Raw genomic sequence first — 20,901 nt, 5'->3', positions numbered from 1 at the left:
GCAGATGGAGAGGCCCATCATTGTTCAAACCTAATCCTGTTCTAACCTAACCTAACCTCCAGAGCATTCTCAGCTGGTGAACAGAAGCAGTAAGCTACCTGGTGTTCGACTCCCTAATCTAAGCGTGAAGGTAAGTGTACCGCACCCTACTACCATCCCAGTTGAGATCAGTCCAAAGATGTGCAGGTCAGGTGGATTGGTCATGATCAGTGCGCCGGGTTACGGAGATAGGGCGGGGGAGTGGGCCTAGATAGAGTCCTCACTTGGAGGGTCAGTGCAGACTCGATGGGCTGAAAGGCCTCTTCCTGCACTGTAAGGATTCTATGAACTGAGCAGAGGGAAAGTTCAACTGAGAGAAATTTGTGGTGGCTGTGGCTCAGCTACTCCCTAGAGCCATTATGGGAGCCCTGTTGCCAATTATCTTCATTTTTTCGGAAAATGAAACAATTAAAATGTCAAAATTGAAAACTTTCCAAGTAGGTGAGGGGACTGCCCGCAGATCGCACTAGGAAGTAAATCTCATGTTGTCAGTTCTCACTCATCCTCAAATTTTCAAATCCATCACTACCGCAAGATGCATGTTTGTGTCCTTGAGGTTTTGCTCCATTATAAGAATGGTTGAATACGGGACATGTCTGCAGCTGATGCTATGACTAACTTGGATTAGATCCCACTGCGCTTTGAATCTAACTCTTTATTTTAGGTATCACCGGTTAATATTCCACAACTGCTCTAAAGCTGTCAGCAACCATTTTTTAAAAAATTGCTCGTCATGGGAACACGATCTGAAGTGAGAATAATAAAAAAAAGCCGAGAGACATGAGTTGTTTACTTCAAAAAACATCGAGGTGTTTGAAAATTGAAATTCATTCTGCATTTAGAAATGTTAAAAATGGAAAAGAATGTTGCAATTGTGATGTTTGATGTGTCTAAATTGTGAAATTGAGGGACCAGGGTGGCCCAAAGCATTTTGGGCTAATACCCTATCTGATAGTATATTGATCGTTTTGGGGGATGCATACTCATTACTTTTCCGGTAAAACATTGTTTTTTACACTTTTGATATATGCACAGCTGGTTGAAATTTCCATTACGAACATTATCTGTCAGATTGCATTAACAAGATCTGCAGAAACTGAATCACTCCCCTAAAATAAGCAAGCTCTTGTTTTTCAACATCTGATGAAGCCAACAGTAAACCTAAGAAACAGTTCCTATACAGCAGAAGGAACTGAACCCACACTGTTGGCACCATTCAGCACCACATTCTTCACCATTTGAGCTAACAAGCTCCTCGAGCCCTTCAACCTTCCATTATATCTATGTGCTTCTCATTCTGGCCCCTCTTGAGCAGCCCCTATTTTAATTGCTCCACTTTTGGTAACTGTGTCTTCAGCTGCCTAGGCCGACAAGGCCTGGAATACCCAAACTCTTCGGCTTAGATTCTCCGATTTTGAGGCGATGTCCAGAGGAAGTGTCTAGTTTTACGATGAAAAAGTTGGCAGCGCCCCCGCACTGAGACTCTGCCCAGTGGGGGGGGCTACCAGCCGTGCCACGTAAAGCACCCGGCATTCCTGACAGAAAGCACCGGAGGATTTCCGAGTCAGTGGCCACGCATGCGCACGGCGACGACCTGCAGCGGTTGCGCCTTACAACATGGCACCGGCCGCACGAGGACCCGACCTGCCAGATAGTGCCCCCCTGTAAACCCCCTCGCCACCCCTGGACCACCTCCCACCAGTCCCCCCAGCCCCGGCCGAAGCCCTCCCCGGCCAGCAGAACGCATCCTCCCGACTGGTGCCTCTGGACACAGTCTGCAGCCTCCACGCAAGGTTGGCGAAAATTCAGAGCATAAGTGATCTACAACGTCGGGAAGTTGGCCCATCGGGGGCGGAGCATCGGGGGAGGCTTTCGAGTGACGCCCTGAGTCTGTCCCAACAGCGTGCGGGGTACTCACCAATGACGCCGTTTTGGAGGGGGTGGAGCATCCAAAAACAGGCGCGGCTCCCGATTTCAGCATCAGTAGGGAGTCTCCGTCCGATCGCTGAATACGATTTCGCCGTCGGCAAGTGGAGAATCCCGCCCTTCATCTCCCAACCTCACTCTCCTTTAGAATACACCTACCACTTTGACCAGCCATTCGGCAGTCCCATGTGGTTCGCTATCATATGTTGTTTTATAATGTTTCTGTGAAGCACCGTTTGGACATTTTATTACATTAAAGACACTAGGTAATTGTTGTAGGTCTACTCCTAGGACAATAATATGGGTTGGATTTTATGCAGGGGGGAGAACTTCATCCGCTTGAGCTGAATGTGGGAGCTGAAACCGGGGAAGCATATTGCTGGCAGCAGCACTGTCAGGGCTGCAGTCCATTTAGGAATGGTGGCCTGCCCCCAAAGGCGCCAGCCAAATCAGATGGCTGCCAGCTGCACTGTCAGCGCTAGCAGTGTCCAGTGTGGAGGCTGCAGCTACACGGGACTCCTTGTGAGTGCTCAAAAAGGAGATCCCTCCCCACTCCTCCAGATTCCAGTGATCTCCTCAACGATGGCAGGCCTGTCTCACATGGGCAAAATGCCCACAGAGACAGGAAGAAGCCCACCTGAGTGGTTTAATTGGGCTTCTGGTGGACAGCCAATCTGCCAATTTTCCTGTCACTGGCAAAATGGCATGGTGGCAAGAAGGTGTTGGGCTCCGCTAATGCCTCCCCGCACCATTTTGCCAGCTTTCCCACCACCTCTTCTGTCACCGAGGGACAAGTAAAATTCAAACCCTTCTCTTTTCTTATTTTCTTCTCGCCATATAGACTTCTAATTTTCTCTCGAGCAGTGCTAGCTTTGCAGAGCAAAACCACATTCTTTGGGGCAGCGCGGTGGCACAGTCGTTAGCATTGCTGCCTCACGGCGCCAAGGACCCAGGTTCGATCCCGGCTCTGGGTCACTGTCCGTGTGGAGTTTGCACATTCTCCCCGTGTCTGTGTGGGTTTCACCCCCACAACCCAAAGATGTGCTGGTTAGGTGGATTGGCCACGCTAAATTGCCCCTTAATTGGAAAAACTGAGTTGGGTACTCTAAATTTATTAAAAAAACATTTATATTTTTAAATAAAAATTATTTGCCGTTGCCATGTGATGCTCTGAGATTAGTAGGCAGCTGACTCAAGGTGAGTCAGTCAGTGGTGGATATTTGCCTCCATTTTAAGATTGTGCACATCATCTGTCCCTCGTTTGTTTATCCAGGGGCATGGGAGAAAGCCAATTGCACTCTTGTCAATTAGATAAATGAGTTTGGTGGGCAACTCTGGGACTCAAATTTGTAACCTTCTGTTTGAAAGTCAAGTGCACGCTATTTATCAGTCTGGGGGAATTCCTGTCTTTAATGATATTCATACAGCTTAGTTTTTGACCGTTTAAATCCTGATGGTGTAATCTATCAGGTGTTTGACTGTAATACAGATTTAACGTTGACAGCTGTGGTTGGAATTATTCCGTGCACGTTTTAACACAGGATGTAATGGCTTTAAGGACTGTGCTGTTCAAAATTCATTACAGTGCAGGCAGTTTGATCACAATGAAATATAAGGACCAGAGTGTGCATCAAATTCTCCCTGTGCACACAAAGTTCAAACACATTACATAAAATGAACAATATTGAAACACCAGTTGTAATAATAATGTGAATCTTATTTTTAAAGGGGTTGATGGCCGTTTCGGCTGCTTAATGTCCCAGTGCATATTTGCTTTTTATATTTTGAAGAACCACTACCGAATAATCAATTTTGGAAAATGAATCTGTTCTCGCTGAATGTGTAAAACGCTTTTATTGCTCAGGGTCCAGTGTTACATTTGATTGTTCTCATACGGTGAGACAGCAATGACTTTAGTGTTGTACATCGTAGCACCAATGCATGAATAACGTGGTTGAGCGAGGCCAAGGAAGCATTCCCTTGATATTTCACACTTGAACAGGACTATGGAGTTTCTAGAAATGTATAAAACCAGTGAGAAGCTTATAAGAAGTCAGATCTGATTCATCATTTAATAATCATAATTAAAAAGTGAAGGAGCTGCAAAATATTCTCAAGTCAGGAAGGTAAGTGACTTGGAGGGGAACCCTCAGGTGTTAGTGTTCTCAGGTATCACCTGGGCCTGTCCTTCTAAATAGTAAGGGCCATGGGTTTTAAAGGTGTTGCTTAAGGAGCCTTGGTAAGTTCCTGCAGTACATCTTGTAGATGATGCACACGGCCGCAAGTGTGCGTCGGTGGGGAGGGATTGAATGTTTGTGGAAGGGATGCCATTCAAGTGACTTCTCTGTCTTGGATGGTTTCGAGCTTGAGTGTTGTTGGAGATGCACTCATCCAGGCAAGTGGGGAATATTCCTTCACATTCTGGACCTGTGCCTTCTAGATGGTGGACAGGCTCAGGAGGTAGAGTTACTTGCTGCCAGATTCCTAGCCTCTGACCTGCTTTTGTAACCACAGTGTTTATATGGCTGGTCCATTTCAGCTTCTGGCCAATGGTAACACTCAAGATGTTGATAGCAGGGGATTCAGTGAGATAATGCCATTAAATGTCAAGACTTGAAGGATTGAACCTTGTTGGCGATGGTCATTGCCTGGCACTTGTGTGGTGCGAATGTAACTTGCCATTTGTCAGACCAAGCCTGTATATTATCCAGGTCTTGTTGCATTTGGACATGGACTGCTTCAGTATCTGAGGAGCCATGAATGGAGCTGAACATTTTGCAGTCATCCGCAAACTTCTGACCCTACGATGAAAAGAAGGTCACTGATGAAGCAGCTGAAGATGGTTGGACCTCGGTTGGACCTCTACACTGAGGAATTCCTGCAGTGATATCCTGGAGTTAGGATGATTGACCTCCAACCACCATCTTCCTGTATGCCAGGTATGACTCTAACGAGTGGAGGGTTTCCCTCCTCGGATTCCCATTGACTCGAGTTTGGCTAGGGCTCCTTGATGCCATACTCAGTCAAATGCTGCCTCAATGTTAAGACCAGCCATTCTCACCTCACCTCTGGCATTCAGCTCTTTTGTCCATGTTTGACCCAAGTCTGTAATGAGGTCAGGTTGTGAGTGACCTGATGGAACCCAAACTGAACATCAGTGAGCAAGCTATTGTTAAACTAGCGCTGCTTGATAGCACTGTTAATGACTCCTTCCATCACTTTCCTGATGTTTGAGAGTAGACTGATAGGCTGGGAATTGACTGGTTGACTGGGCTCCTGCCTTTTGTGTGCAGGACATACGTGGGCAATTTTCCACATTGCCAGGTAGATGCCAGTGTTGTAATTGTACTGGAACTTGGCTAGGAGCACAGCAAATTCTGCAGCACAAGTCATCAGTGCTAATCCTGGAATATTGTCAGAGCCCTGGCCTTTTGCAGTATCCAGTGCCTTCAGTTGTTTCTTGATATTACGTGGAGTGAATCAAATTGGCTGAAGACTGACATCTGTGATGCTGGGGGCCTCCTGGGGGAGGCCGAGATGGATCATCCACTCGGCACTTCTGGCTAAAGATTGCTGTGAATGCTTCAGCCTTATCTTTTGTACTGATGTGCTGGGCCTCTTCGTCTTTGAGGATGGAGATACTTGTGGAGCCTCCTCCTTCTCCAGCAACTTGTTTAATTGTCCACCACCTTTCTCGGCTGGATGTGGCAGGACTGCAAAGCTTAATTTTGATCCATTTTTCTGGCATGCAAGTGATGAAGTATCCCTGCGCTTAAGATTTGTCAGGCCCATTCTCCACTATAATTTGAATGTAGCTGCATGTCAAAGCCTAAATTTGGGGCTGTTTTTGAGCTATCAGGTTTTAGGGATAGCCTTTTCTACTTCCGCAGATTGTAAATTTCCTTTTCATTTATTCCTCTCTTTATCCATTGTCAAATGATTGTTTTTGAAAAATTCCTTCTTTAGATTGAAATCTCAAAAATGGTTAAAGTCTGGGAACATCATTTAGAAGCACTCTGTCTGCAAACACTGCCTCATTATTAGAACAAAGTTACTGGGTTTGATTTTCATCCTAGAGGCAGGTAGCGGGAGTCAGGAAGTTTCCTAGCTCTGCCCGCCTGCCTCCAGAGAAAGTACCAGCAGAGGTGGTGTCGGGGGAGCAGGTGCTAACGGAGGTCGGGCCTGCTGTTCACAGAGAGAGTTCGAGGCAGCCACAGAGGTCGCTGGATGCTGTAATATTGACAGCAAGACAAAGAACAGCTCTCCAGCCCTCACCCCTCACATCTCTGCACTCCTCATAATCTCTCCATACCACACCCATGCCAACATATGCCCCCCAACAGACCGCCCCACCATGGCTCCTTATACCTTTTATGGCAAGCTAATGCCCCTCCACCCAAACCCATGGCCCCTCAATCCCTCCGTGCAATGATATGGCACTTCCATGCCCATTTGCCCACTATACATGCCGTGCAGGGAGCTGGTTTAGTTCAGTTGGCTGGACAACTGGGGCGAAATTCTCCGGTATCGGCGCGATGTCCGCCGACTGGCGCCCAAAACGGCGCAAATCAGTCGGGTATCGCGCCGCCCCAAAGGTGCGGAATGCTCCGCATCTTTGGGGGACGAGCCCCAACCTTAAGGGGCTAGGTCGGCGCCGGACGAATTTCCACCCCACCAGCTGACGGAAAAGGCCTTTGTTGCCCCGCCAGCTGGCGCGGAAATGACATCTCCGGGCGGCGCATGCGCGGGAGCGTTAGCGGCCGCTGACAGTTTCCCGCGCATGCGCATTGGAGGGAGCCTCTTCTGCCTCCACCATGGTGGAGACCGTGGCGAAGGCGGAAGGGAAAGAGTGCCCCCATGGCACAGGCCCGCCCGCGGATCGGTGGGGCCCGATCGCGGGCCAGGCCACCGTGGGGGAACCCCCCGGGGCCAGATCGCCCCGCGCCCCCCCCCCAGCCTGCGCCGCCTTGTCCCGCCGGTAAGGTAGGTGGTTTAATCTGCGCTGGCGGGACAGGCATTTTAGCGGCGGGACTTCAGCCCATCCGGGCCGAAGAATCGCGCGGGGCGGGGGGGGGGGGGGGGCGCCAAACGGCGCGGCACGATTCCCGCCCCCGCCGAATATCCGGTGCCGGAGACTTCGGCAACCGGCGGGGGCGGGATTCACGCCAGCCCCCGGCGAGGGTCGGAGAATCTTGCCCCTGGTTTGTGATGCAGAGCAAGGCCAACAGCATGGGTTCAATTCCCGTACCGGCTGAGGTGATTCATGAAGGCCCTGCCTGCCCAACCTTGCCCCTCGCCTGAGGTTAAATCTTCAAGTGAAATCACTACCAGTCAGCTCTCCCCCTTAAAGAGGAAAGGAGCTGATGGTAATCTGGGACTATGATGACTTACTTTATGCCGTACGGAACCAAAGAGCCCTTTAGTAACAATAGTATATGTGAAAAAGCTGTAACAAATGCATTTATTCATTTATAACTCTCTACTTTTTAAATTTAAAAATCTCCCTTCACTAGCCCTCTAAAAATGTCTGTTATCCAAACCCTTTAAAGTATCAAGCACAGAAATTGCAAGTACTTAAAGCCTCTTGATCTTGTGTTCATAAACATGGTGCAGTTGCGGGAACAGATCACAGAGCAAGGGCTGTCAATCAAGCAATGTTTTCCCTGAGGTGTAGCTGCTTTTCCACTCTAATGGATCTCTGTATCAAAGCCAAGAATGCATAACGAGCTACACACCTGTAGAGAGATTACTCTCTGAGCTCAAAGCACCCAAAGAAGCAAGCAGGCTATGGTGGATTTGGATTTGGATTTGTTTATTGTCACGTGTACCGAGGTACAGTGAAAAGCATTGTTCTGCGTGCAGCTCAGACAGATCATTCCGTATATGAAAAGAAAATACATAATAGGGCAAACGTAAAATACACAATCTAAATACATAGACACAGGCATTGGGTGTAACTGACTGGGGGCTGCCCAGTTTAAATAGCTATCCAGTGACATGTGACGATCTTTCCCACAACCAGTAGAAACCCCAATGAAACTGAGCGAGAGCTTACAACCAGTAACATTGGCAGTGCCAAACTGTACCGGGGTCCTCCACCTCTATGCCCCCAGAAGAATTTCCTCGACTGTCTCTCACCTGGCCAAACCTTTTGTAAATCTCGGTGACGTGATGTCACATCCATGAGGTATGAATATTTAGTAATGAGGGATTATTTGGCGTGGGGGCTAATTGTAGAATTGCTACAGTGCGGAAGGAAGCCATTGAGCCCATCGAGCCTGCACCGACCTTCCGAAAGGGCCTCCACCTAGCCTCACTCCCCTCCCCATGCCTGCAACCCCATAACCCAACCTACATATCCTTGGACACAAAGGGAAAATTTAGCATGGCCAATCTACCCAGCCTGCACACCTTTGGACTGTGGGAGGAAACCGGAGCACCCGGAGGAAACCCACGCAGACACGGAGAGAACGTCTAAAGTCCATCCAGACAGTCAGCCAAGATTGGAACCCAGGTCCCTGGCACTGTGAAACAGCAGTGCTAACCACTATGCCACCGTGTTGCCCCAAACATGGGAATGTATTCAAATTTATGAAATGAGGTTTATGCCTTCGGCCATGAATTTTGTGACATCGCCGATGAGGGAAAATTGGGAAATGTGGGCTGATGCCGTTGAATCTTGTGAGAGGCCTCTTATTAGATTCATGACTCGAAACTTCTTGCGAGAGCCCTGGCTGGGCGAGATCCAGATCAGCATATTTAAATGAGCATAATTGCTCATTTAACCGGATTTAATCGGCGCCCGGGAGTCAACGGCCGCGCTTGGGAGACCTTACCAGGGCGCTCTTTAGTACTGGCCCACACAAATGTGGACAAGGCGTAATGGTACCTGGGTGGGACACGGTCTCCCAGGCTATTAGAAACCCCAATGGTCAGGGATAGGGTAGGGTGGCACTCTGGCATTTCCCCAGCACCCAACCACCTTTTCACTGTCAGTCTGGCACTGCCAGGGTCACCCAGGCATTGCCAGTGTTCCTGGGTGGCACTCACCGTGTGGCAGGCTGGTGGTATCTGGGTGCCAGGTTGGCACTGCCAGGGGTTGGGTCTGGCTGCGGCCTTGCCAGGTAGAATGGGGGGTAATTAAGGGGGGTTCCAGGTTACATCCCAAAGGTTGGGGGGTGAGGGGCGGGTCACAAAAACGGAAGGGAGGGTCTGAAGGGGTGGGGGCGGAGATCGGGGCAGCCAATCAAAATGGCACCCCGATCTGCGATTCAGCTCACCAGCAGGAAATTCCTGTAAGTGTGGTTTTGGCCGGGAGAATCTCCCTAAGGCTAAAATAATCGCGCCGTTCAGTGAACTTTAACTCAAGTCTGCTGAATCGCACCCGCAATTTGTCCGACAAGAATTGCATTTCACGATTCTCGCAAGATTTTCCTCTCTCGGTGCTGATCCTGCGGGCGTAATAGTATGCAATATTGTGAGATGCTTGAATACTCCACTCTCTTTTCCAATACATAAGAACATAACTAGGAGCAGGAGTAGGCCATCTGGCCCTTCGAGCCTGCTCCGCCATTCAATGAGATCATGGCTAATCTTTTGTGGTCTCAGATCCACTTTCCCTCCCGAACAATAGTTGTGCCGCTAGTGAGAGCTAAAGCAGGAAGTAACAAGCGGACTAATCACTAAGCGGCTAACCACTGCACTAACATAGTTGATGCATCACAACAACTGGAGACAAACATCTTTCAGCCCCTTTAATTTTCAGTGTTACTTCCTTACCAACATTAATTATTTAAAGTTCCTCATTCTCATTCGACCCTTGGTTTCTAATTATTTCTGCTGTTCTTTTTTGTGTCTTCGCCTGTGAAAACTGACACAAATAATTTCTTTGATGATTCTGCCGTTTTCTTATTTCCTATTATAATTTCACCTGCCTCAGTCTCCAAGGGACCCAGATTAACTTTTGCCACTCGCTTGTTACATGATGGTTTCAGAATTTCTTGCTACTTTGATATTCTCCTTCTCCCTTGTTATTATTTTTTGCTGATCCTTTACTAGGTTCTTTAATTTTACCAGTTCACTGGCTTATTAATAGTCTTCGCAATATTATAACTGTCTTCTTTCAATATGCTGCTATTTTTAATCTCTTTATTAATAATAATAATAATAATAATAATAATAATAATCGCTTATTGTCACAAGTAGGCTTCAATGAAGTTACTGTGAAAAGCCCCTCGTCGCCACATTCGGGTGCCTGTTCGGGGAGGCTAGTTAACCATGGATGGTTTACCTTTCCCATAGATTTTTATTTCCAGATAGAATGCATATTTGTTGAAAGTTGAAAGAAATATTTATTTAAATTGCTTATCCCCCACTATAACTTTCCTTATGGGCCAGGATCCTCTGTTGCGAGTCCGGCTCGCTACCGTTGCTAGCGAGGAGGGGGAATTTAACGCTCAGCCAAATCTCCCATTTACTGCAGCGGGATTGGAGAATCCCGCAGATGTGAAGGAACAGAGAATCCCGCGATATGAATGGATAGTGAATCCCACCCATAATTTCCCAATCTACATTAGCCGACTTACAAATTGACTTCACTTAAATTTAATGCCCTCGTTTCAGATATGTATGTTTTCCCCAAAATTCATGAAATTTCATATTATGATTGCTCTTCCCCAAAGGATCCCTTACAATGAGATTACTATGAGAACCCTGTTTTATCATACAAGACAAGATCTGAAAAGTAACTTGCTCCCTGCTTGGTTCCACATGCATTATTCCAGGAACTTTCTTGAATGTCTCCCACGAACTCAAGGTTCAGACTGATTTTGCCCTTATGAATTTGTCCTGTTTATATGAAGAGTAGAGCTCCCTGTTAATCGCAAGTTCATCTTATTCTTTGAACTGATGTTGGGGGCCTATAAACTATCCCCACCACTGTTTTCTGCCTCTCGTTATTTCTTATTTTCCCTGGTGCGGTTTCTTCCTCCTTTTTCAAAGCAAGATCCACACTCATTGCTGTCTTTAAGATTCATTATCAAGGCTTTCCTTCATCCCCTTTTCTTCCTTTTCTTTTCAAAATTTCACATACCATAAAATATTTTGTTTCCTACCTTTACGACTATCCAACCTGCAATAGCTATTAGATCAAATCCATTTATTTCTATTTGTGCCATTAATTCATTCTCTTTTTTTTTTGCTGAATGCTTCATACATTCAGAAAACGTTTGTTAAATTTTAACATTACCATTTCCCCCTGATTTGACCTTATTCTCTGATGCACATTTACGATTTGACTCTTTGCCTCTTCCTGATATACTGTGCTAATCATCATCAAAATTGCTACAAAAGCCACTGGCCTTAATTTTTCTGTTTAGATTTATAAATCCCCCCCCCCTCCCCCACCCACACACACCCTGTTCTGAACCCCTCTGTTTTTATTGTAAAGCTTTACCTACACACCGAGTTATTCAATTCCCCAGGGCACTGCTTTCAGCCCTGTCCGAATGGAACAGCTCCCTCTTTTCCCAGTATTGGTGACACTGCTCCAAGAATTGAAACTCCAGTCTCCCATGTCATTCTTGGGCCACACTAAACTCTCTGACCTGTTTGCCACAATGCCAGTTTGCCTGTGGCTCAGGGAGTAATCCATAGATTCTGCTTATTTATTTGGATCCTAACTCCTCAAACGCCCTCACTCTTGATTGGGCCGATATTTAGTCCTATGTGAACCACAACAAGTGGGTCCTCCCTGCCCCTCCAAGTTCTTCTCTAGCCGTGAGGAGATACCTTTAATCCTGGCACTTACAAATTGACTACCATTGGGCAAAAACTACCATTGGAACTTGCAGATCTGCAGCAAATAGTATCTATTCCCCTGACTATACACCCGTCTACCTCTGCCACAGTCCTTTACACTCAGCCCACTGGAATGATGTTCTCTACTACAGTAAGTTTATGTAAAAAATCAACTTAATTGTTAATTTTTGCCAAATTACTTGAGCTAGTTTAAGTTACAGGTATATTACATTAAATATTTACCTGTACCGTGACTCACTGTAAGTAGCGGAGGCAGAAAGCAGCACCTCCTTCCCATTTTGCACTGGATTTCTACTCTCACAAAATTCCCAAACATTACACTTTGTTTATGGTGCACTCTGATCATTACCGCTCTATGCAACCGCTGATAATTGTTTACTTTTGTTGTGCATTCTTCGACACAAATGTCATTATGCTCATCATCTGGGGTCTTCGGTAGTGTTCCAACTGCTAAGGCCGATCTATGCATGGAAGGTTCTGTGCAGATAAGACAGGTTACCACTTTTGGACAATTCGGTGGCTCAATGTCCTGCCCTTGCATTCTCTCTCTGTTCTGATAAGCTTTTGAGGGAAGTCCCACCATTTTGTTCTTTAGTTGCGGTAGGGCATTCCACGGCCTCACCACTCTTTGCGTAAAGAACCTACGTCTGACCTCTGTCCTATATCTATTACCCCTCAGTTTAAGGCTATGTCCCCTCGTGTTAGCCATTTCCATCCGGGCATTTAAAAGTTTATTGGATAAGCATATGGATGATAATGGCATAGTGTAGGTTAGATGGATTTTGTTTTTTGACTTCCCATGTTGGTGCAACATCGTGGGCCGAAGGGCCTGTACTGCGCTGTATCGTTCTATGTTCTATGTAGCAATCTTGGGCGAGCTTCTCCCATGATGCCACATTCAACTCACTCAGCTTCCTGCTCATAGTAATTAGTCCCTATCTAGGCAGGAAGCCTGAGACAGTAGGTTTCTTTTGAAAGGGGGCCTAAGTGGGCACCTGCTTGCCTTCCTCTGGCTTCCTTTTAAAATTGAATGTAGTTATTAGATGGGATCAGAATAAAGGCACTTTGCTTACATATTAATGTGTCACCTCAGAATCAATCTTTAGTTTTTATTTTTATTCTATAGAGCTCATTTTAACTTGGTCTGCCGGCCAGGACTTGGGTTGTAGCAGCCCTCGGATCGGAGTGCTGTACTTACCAGGACAATGCTGCTGCTCACTGCCCAGAGCATTTATAATGGCACTGCAGTCACCCATCTGAACTGGACAGGAGCCATGTTAATCTATGCAAATTGGGGAAATGCATTCTGTATCCTGGTTTAAAGTTTGAGCGACAAGTGGGGGTGATCTAACCTGGGTCCTTACAGGGACAGCTGGAGGCTGCTCAAAAAGAAGAGCAGGATCTCCTGGGTCCATGCCAAACACCTGCGCTGCAAGAAGCATATTTAGACCCCTTCTACCAAACCCTGGAAGGGATTGCCTCCCTACATTATTAGGCTTTGACTGCCGGCTGACCCAGCGGGTGGAACCTACCAGTTGTCTCCCCCGCCCCCCCCGCCCCACCTCTAGAAATGGGGAGCTGCAGCCCAAGACCCCCAATGAAAATGAGAGTTAGGTTTCTAAGAGGATCAGGCCTCCTGTTGGCAAAAACAGATGGCTGTCACCAACCTATCTTCGCCAGTGGTTAATAGTGCCCATTTGGCTTCTTTTCAAAATGGGAGCATTGGAGGGAGAACATGCGCAAATGTGATTGAGTAGACAAGCAATGGCCTCTCAGTTCAGTAATTTACAAATTTGTTTTATTAAATTTTAATTACATTTCACTCATGATTTCCTCTCATCCGACACCACGATTTTCTTGAGAATGGATATGTTGCGAACTTATGTCCTTGTGCACATAAACATTGCCTTTTCACCTCAGTAAGTTTAAGAAAAGTAGATTTTAACCAAACTTCACAGGTGACTTCCTCTCATCAGGCACTGGTTTCCTTTCGAAAATGGGCATGCTGGGAACTGATCCGCTATCTGGTCTCCAAAAATCAGGTAGGGTATTTTTCGTCAAAAGGCACCAACACTTGAAATTTTAAACCTGTCACATGATTAACAGCCTGTAAAACTGATGCATAATTTTGCAACTTCATGATAGTTACACAAGATGCTTGCAGGCTCCTTTCGAATCACCTTTCTGTCCTATCGCAGCTACTGCAATGCTCCACCTTTCAACTCTTACTTTTGCTCTTACTTCAACTCACTCTTTACTAGGATTCTAAATTCTTACTAACTTATACCAGACGGAAGAGGAGAGTTTAGAAAACAAAAAGGAAATAGCCACAATGCTCTGCTGGCAGATACAGACCAATGTTATAGTGCAGCCTTACTGTTTTTGTTGATATTCTTATGTATAGAATATTCTGATCTCCTACAAGCATCATCTTATTTGATGTTTTTATTGCTTTAGAAAGATTCCATGAAGTGGTGTATTTGATTAAAACCTGATAGATTTTTCTCGCATGCCACTTGAAGGCGTATTCATTGCAATGTTGAGTTGCTGCGATTGATACTTGTAAATGGTGTTACGTGCAATGACAGGGGCGCAATTGTAACCCAGTCGCAGGTGGATTGTTTCATTAAGCGATGCCAGGCAGTGTTTACATTGGTCAGAGAGGAACAATATATTTTTCTTCCTGGACTAGTGCTTTCATCTTCGAAATATCACAATAACAGAAGAACATAAGAACTAGGAGCAGGAGTAGGCACTTTTTCAGCTTCCTCAGCCTGCTCCACCATTCAATGCGATCACGGCTGATCTCCTCTCATCCTCAACTCCACTTTCCCACCCGTTCTCCATAACCCTTCAACCCATTATTAATTAAAAATCTATCTGCTCCTTAAATTTACTCATTGAGGTTGTCATTCCCCAGTCCAAAGCTGTTGGCAAAGCGATTATTTTGTCAAATATATAGAGACTTTACATGTTGCACGGAGTAACATAATTCTTTTGCTGCACTACCAACTTTTTTTTATACCATGTTTAATTAATATATTAATTTCTGCTCAATGTCCCCTCTTCTTGAAGAAGGTGTAGTTTGATTAAAAATTAGTACCATATCAAGCCAAGTACGAAGATAAGTGTGTCTGGATGTAGTGAGAAGGGTTAATGCATGTTACTTAAAGTAATCTTATGCATTCATAACCCTCTGTGGTACTGAAATGATTCATTTGACATCCACAGGGGAGGTTGCTAAGAAATGCAGCTGGAATCGAGAAGGTTGTGATTTTGATCCAGGTTTAACCTGTGTTGATTGATAATATAAATTCTGGAGTGTGCTTGCTTGTGCTTCTTCAACGTTTGTCTGCTACCAAGCTGCAAGATATCACAGATGCAATTTTCAAAACTTTTTCCGAAAGCATAAAACATCTCTCTGCTGAGTTCCTTTTTCCTCTTTAGCTGTAGCTCGAGCCTGTTATCTGCCAGCACAATCTTATTTGTGCCGTATTTGTAACAATTCAGATGAATGCCAGTGTGAATTGTGGGAGCGATTCACATGTAAAATTCAGCAACACCTTGTTTTCAGTTCTTTGTGTGGGTGCAAAATGTGGGTTTTAATTCAAAATGTATCTGTGTTTAAATTCCCCTTATTAAATCTGCATTGTGAGTCATACCTTATGTATATTTAAATACTCAGGACCACAGAACACGAAAATGGGCCACTCTAGCTCGCTGAATGAGCAATTGAATGAATGCCCTCGCCTGCCTTTGCTCCATACTTGCTTGAACATACTTGCTTTTTAGATAATTGCCTAATTCCCTTTCGAATGCTTCAATCCACCGCACTCTCCAGCAGGGCATTCCAGACCTTCACCATTCGCCGTGTGAAAATAGTTTGTCGCTTTTCTTTCTTTTACAAATTATTTTAAATATGTGCCCCCTTGCACGCGATACTTGGATGAGTAGGAACAGTTTCTCCCTATCTACTCTGTCCAGAATCCTCATGATTTTGAACACCTCTGTGCAATCTCTCGCTGTCGTCTTTTCTCCAAAGAAAATAGTCCTAAATATTTTCAAAATTATCTTCAAAACTGAAATTCCTCATCCCGGGAACATTGCTCATGAATCCTTTCTGCGCTCTGTCGAACACCTTCACACCCTTCCTAAAATGCATCGTCCAGAACTGGCTGCAATAATCCAGCTGAGACCAAATGAGTGTCCTTTATAAGTTCAACATAACCTCCTTGCCCTTTTACTCTATGACCCTATTAAAAAAACTTAGGATATTGTATGCCTAGGAACATGCATAGAAAATAGAAGTAGGAGGAGGACATTCAGCTCTTCGAGCCTTCTATGCCATTCATTATGATCATGACTGATCATCATGTTCAATACCCTAATCCTACTTTTCCCCCAATGTCCCTTAATCCCTTTAGCCCCAAGAGCTATATCTAATTTATTCTTGAAATCATACAATGTTTTGGCCTCAACTACTTCCTGTGAAAGTTGGTTCCACAGATTCACCACTCTCTGGGAGAAGAAATTTCTCCTCATCTCAGCCCTAAAAGGTTTACCCCTTATCCTCAAACTATGACCCCCAGTTCTGGACTCCCCCACCATCGGGAGCATTCTTTCTGACTCTACCCTGTTTAATCATGTTAGAAATGTATGAATTTCCCTGCTCAGCCTTTTAAACTCCAATGAATATAATCCTAACTGACGTAGTCTCTCCTCATATGACATTCCCGCCATCCCAGGAATCAACCTGGTAAACCTTTGCTGCACTCCCTCCATCGCAAGAACATCCTTCCTCAGATAAGGACACCAAAACTGCACACAATTGGTGAGTAGCCTCACCAATGTCCTATACAATTACAGTAAAATGTCCCTATTCCTAGACTCAAATCCTCTCGTTATGAAGGCCAACATACCATTTTCCTTCTTTCTGCCATCAGTACTTGCACACTTACTTTCAGAGACTGATGCATGAGAACACCAAGGCCCCACTGAGTATCCAACTCTCACAATTTACACCCATTCAAATAATAATCTGCTTTCCTATTTTTGCGACCGAAGTTGATAAACTCACATTTTTTCACATTATATTGCATCTGCCAGGCATATGCCCACTTACTCAGCTTGTCCAAATCACACTGAAGCATCTCTGCATCCTCCTCACAGCTCACATTTCCACCCAGCTTTGTATCATCTGCAAATTTGGAGATAATGGGCTGGATTCTCCGAATCTGAGGCTATGTCCTCATACCGGCGTGGGAATGGTGGCATTTTACGACGGAAACAATGGGTAAAATGGCCACCGATCCTCCGTTTGGCTCGGGGCTAGCATGCTGGCAGTGTCGAGGCGGCTCTAGCTGCCGATATGGTCCAAAGAATTGCCAAGTCTATGGCTGCGCATCCACCGTGCAACATTGCGGCGGCCGCTCGCGCACCCGGCCCACGAAATAGCCATCTCTTCGGCTAGCTCACGTGCCCCAGACCACCCCCCACATTGTCCCCAGCCCCTGATAAAGTCATCCCCTGCCCGCGAATCGGCCCTCCCCAACTATGGCAGTCCTGGACTGAGTCCGCAGTCTCCACGCCGAGTTCACGACGTTTGAGACCACACGCGACCGACGCTGTCGGGCAATCGGCTGCTCGGGGTCGGAGCATCGGGGGACGGACCTCAGGCAATGTCCTGAGGCCGTCGATACGTGGCACGGCATACTCGGAGACTGCGCCGCTTTGGAAGGGGTGGAGCATTGCGAAAACAGCGCCTCCCCCGATTCTGGCATCGGCGACCGGAGAATCCAGCCCAATACATTTAGTTCCTTTGCCCAAATCATTAATATATAATGTGAGCAGTTGGGGTTCTAGGACAGATCCCTGAGGTGTCCCACTTGATTAACTGCTCGCTCAACCTATCCTGCCACTTCAAATGACTTATGCATCTATACACCCAGGTCTCTCTGCCCCTGCAATTCCTTTGGAATTGTGCCCTATATTATATATTGTTTCTCTATGTTCTTCCAACCAAATTAAATCACTTCACACTTCTCTGCAATGAACTTCATTTGCCACATTTGTGTCCATTCCAATATTTTGCCTGTGTCTTTTTGAAGTTCTATCTTCCTCACAATTGACATTGCTTCCAAGTTTTGTATCATTTGCGAACTTTGAAATTATGATCTACACACCAAGATCTAGGTCATTAAGATATAGATATATCAGGAAAGGCAGGAGCCCCAACACTGATCTCCATGGAACACAAATATAAATCTTCCTCGAGCCTGAAAAGCAGCCATTAACTTTCTGTTTCCTGTCACTCAGACAATTCCATATGCATGTTGCTACTTTCCCTTTTATTCCCTGACCTATAACTGTGCTCACAATCCTGTGTCAAATGCCTTTTGGAACTCCGTGAGGCGGTATTCTCCGTCCCGCCCGCCCCGTTTTCCGTCACGGTGCACCTCCGGTGGCAGTGGGATTCTGCCGCAGACGGCCAATGGGATTTGCCATTATGACTACCCCTATACCGTTGGGAAACTGTGGGTGCAGGTGGTTCTCCGGCGAAACAGAGGAACCCTCTCCCGACGGAGAATCCCACAGCATTTACACCACACATTGCCCTCATGAACCTTCTGTCACCTCTTCAAAAAGCTCCGGGAAGTTAGTTAAACATGATTTTCTCTTAATAAATCCATACAGGCTCTCTTTAATTTACCTACATTTGTTCGAAATTATTGTTTCTAGAAGTCCTCCCCCGCAATGAAGTTAAACTGGCTGACCTATAGATGGTGGGCTTATCTTTACACCCTCATTTGAACAAGAGTATAACTTTTGCAATACTCCAGTCTTCTGGCTCCACCCCAAGTCAAAGCAAGATTGGAACATTATGGTCAGTGCCTCCATATTGTGGGCTATAAGTCACGTCTTCTGTTTTTTTATATGTCCCTTACTAAAATGTGGACTTAAGTCTCATTTTATGTGGACTTAAAATCCCCTTATTAGAATATGGTTTGTCAGTCGTGTCTTAAATATATTTAAATTCCTCTCATTGGTTATAAGTCACGCCTTATGCATGTTTTAGGTGCCCTTACTAGAATGCGGGCACATGTTACACCTTGTGCATATTTTCAGTTCCCCTCATTAAAAATGTATGACTTTATGTGCTGTTGTGAGTTACAGTCTGTTATTAACGAGAATCAAGATTGTGACATTGGTGCAATTTATGATCTATTTTAACATTAATTTACACCCAAACAAGCGTGCTATCTTTCAAGCAGTGTAACTGATGCTAAGCAGAGAAAAAAAATGAGATTTAAATTAACATTTTTTTGGTGTATGAAATCTTAGTTTGAAGTTACAGGCTACATTTTCATCCTTTAACTAAAGTTTGAGGTAATTTGTCACTTAAAAATAGCCTGCCTTGGAAGTTTAAAATATAGCTTTCTAAAATTTGGGTATGTAGAATATATAGGGCCGTCCGTTTTTATGAACCAATTCTGAAATTATAACTTTTGCATATTCTGGGCATGTTCTGACGTACTCGGTACAGCTATGTATATTTCAAAACCATTGTATAAATTATCCATGCTTTTGAAAATAGAGCCCAACAACAGTAATGTCCCCTGTAAGTGTGTGTTCAAAAAAAATTAGGAATAATTAAATAAGCATCAAGTGTTAATTGCACACTCAGCTCTTGGAAAGGGCACCAATGGGTTTAACTCTCTTCGGAGTAAACACCTCTTGCACCAGTTGAACAATCTGTTTAAATTATTGGCAGCAATTTACTTTTTTTCCATTTATAAAATGGGAAAATGTATGCACCATGGAGTACTGCTTTGGCCCCCCATTTTTACTATTCATATGAATCCCAACGTCCCCTTTCGGAACCATTTCTAGATATCTTTGAATTTTTTTAGTGTATTGCATCATACCTAGATTGAGGATTGCCTTAGACAGCTGAATCTGAGGTCTCAACCAATTTCTAGTTCAAGAAGGCAATGTGTTAATTTGCATTCTGTCTTCCTGTGTGGGAGCCCCTCATGGGGCTGAGGTCTGTATGAGAAAATTCAGTGTTTCAGGAATCATGACTATGAATGTCTACCCTACCACTCTGTGGTGTATTGTGTTACGAGCAGACAAACAAGGAGTAGGAGGAGACCATTCAGCCCCTCGAGCCTGCTTTCCCATTTAATAAGATCATGGCTGATCTGATAGTAATCTCAAACCTGCATCCCGCCTACCCCGGATAACCTATCACCCCCCTTGCTTACCAAGAACCCATCCACCTCTACCTTCAAAATATTCAAAGACCCTGCTTCCACTGCCTTTTCAGGAAGAGAACAGGCTGTCGCTGCCATGTTAATCATTGATTGTTGTTTAGACTGCCCCACGCGCGCCCGTACCTGAATTTCACATTTGGGTCCTGTTTCGGGTGGATGTGCTGGCCTTAGAAATGCCACCCAAGCCAATATGGGTCAGACTCAATTTGAATGTTCCAATGTTCATGAAACTTGGAAAGGCTCATAGAGATTTTATGCCAGGAGAATTGGCAGCTGTGATTCTCCCTGAATTTTGTTACCTCAGCCCTTCAGATTTGTTTCAGTAATAATTTTCTTGTTTTCTGTAGCACCAAAGGAGAATGAAGAACGCGTGTTCAGAGAACGAATGCGGCCCAGGAAGAGACAAGGAGCTGTACGGCGCAGGGTCCATCAAGTCAATGGGCACAAGTTTATGGCCACCTACCTTAGACAACCAACATATTGTTCACATTGTCGGGACTTTATTTGGTAAGAGCAAGAGAGCTGTCAAAGTGTATTGCACCATGCCCTGATTGAGGATAAGTAGATCTCAACCAATTTCTGTTTAGGACATGAAGAATACAATATGTTGCAACTTTTCTTTGCAGATGATGAGGTAATGCTTAGTAAGGTGAAAGATACGAGTGTGAGATCACTCATTAATGGAGACAAACCAATCAAAAAATATAAATACACTGTCCTACAAGCTCCTCAATGCTGGCTCTGAAATCAATAAAGCTGTCATGAACATTTACTATTGACATGGTTTGGTAAAAAGAAAGACTTATCATCATGTTTTATTAGCAATTTTTACATTCTAAACATG

General features: G+C 45.1%; 1 protein-coding gene across 3 annotated transcripts in view; it reads left to right on the top strand.

Moving 5' to 3' along the window:
- Positions 1–20,901, top strand: part of prkcea (protein kinase C, epsilon a) — an 877,089-nt gene that overhangs the window by 437,622 nt on the left and 418,566 nt on the right. The window contains exons 1-3 of one of the 3 annotated variants that reach the window (XM_072510732.1): positions 11,781–11,914; positions 13,761–13,826; positions 20,405–20,564. In XM_072510732.1, the coding sequence (XP_072366833.1) occupies positions 13,781–13,826; positions 20,405–20,564 (206 nt within the window). In that variant the 5' untranslated portion in view covers positions 11,781–11,914; positions 13,761–13,780. Of the gene's footprint in view, positions 1–11,780; positions 11,915–13,760; positions 13,827–20,404; positions 20,565–20,901 lie in introns of those variants that run through there. The other 2 variants (XM_072510720.1, XM_072510726.1) reach the window with 2 other exon arrangements.

Source organism: Scyliorhinus torazame, chromosome 1, assembly GCF_047496885.1.
Source record: "Scyliorhinus torazame isolate Kashiwa2021f chromosome 1, sScyTor2.1, whole genome shotgun sequence".
In the NCBI taxonomy this organism is placed as follows: Eukaryota; Metazoa; Chordata; class Chondrichthyes; order Carcharhiniformes; family Scyliorhinidae; genus Scyliorhinus; species Scyliorhinus torazame.
The sequence above is the reverse complement of the archived record's forward strand: the minus strand, read 5'-3'. Positions and strand labels throughout refer to the sequence as shown.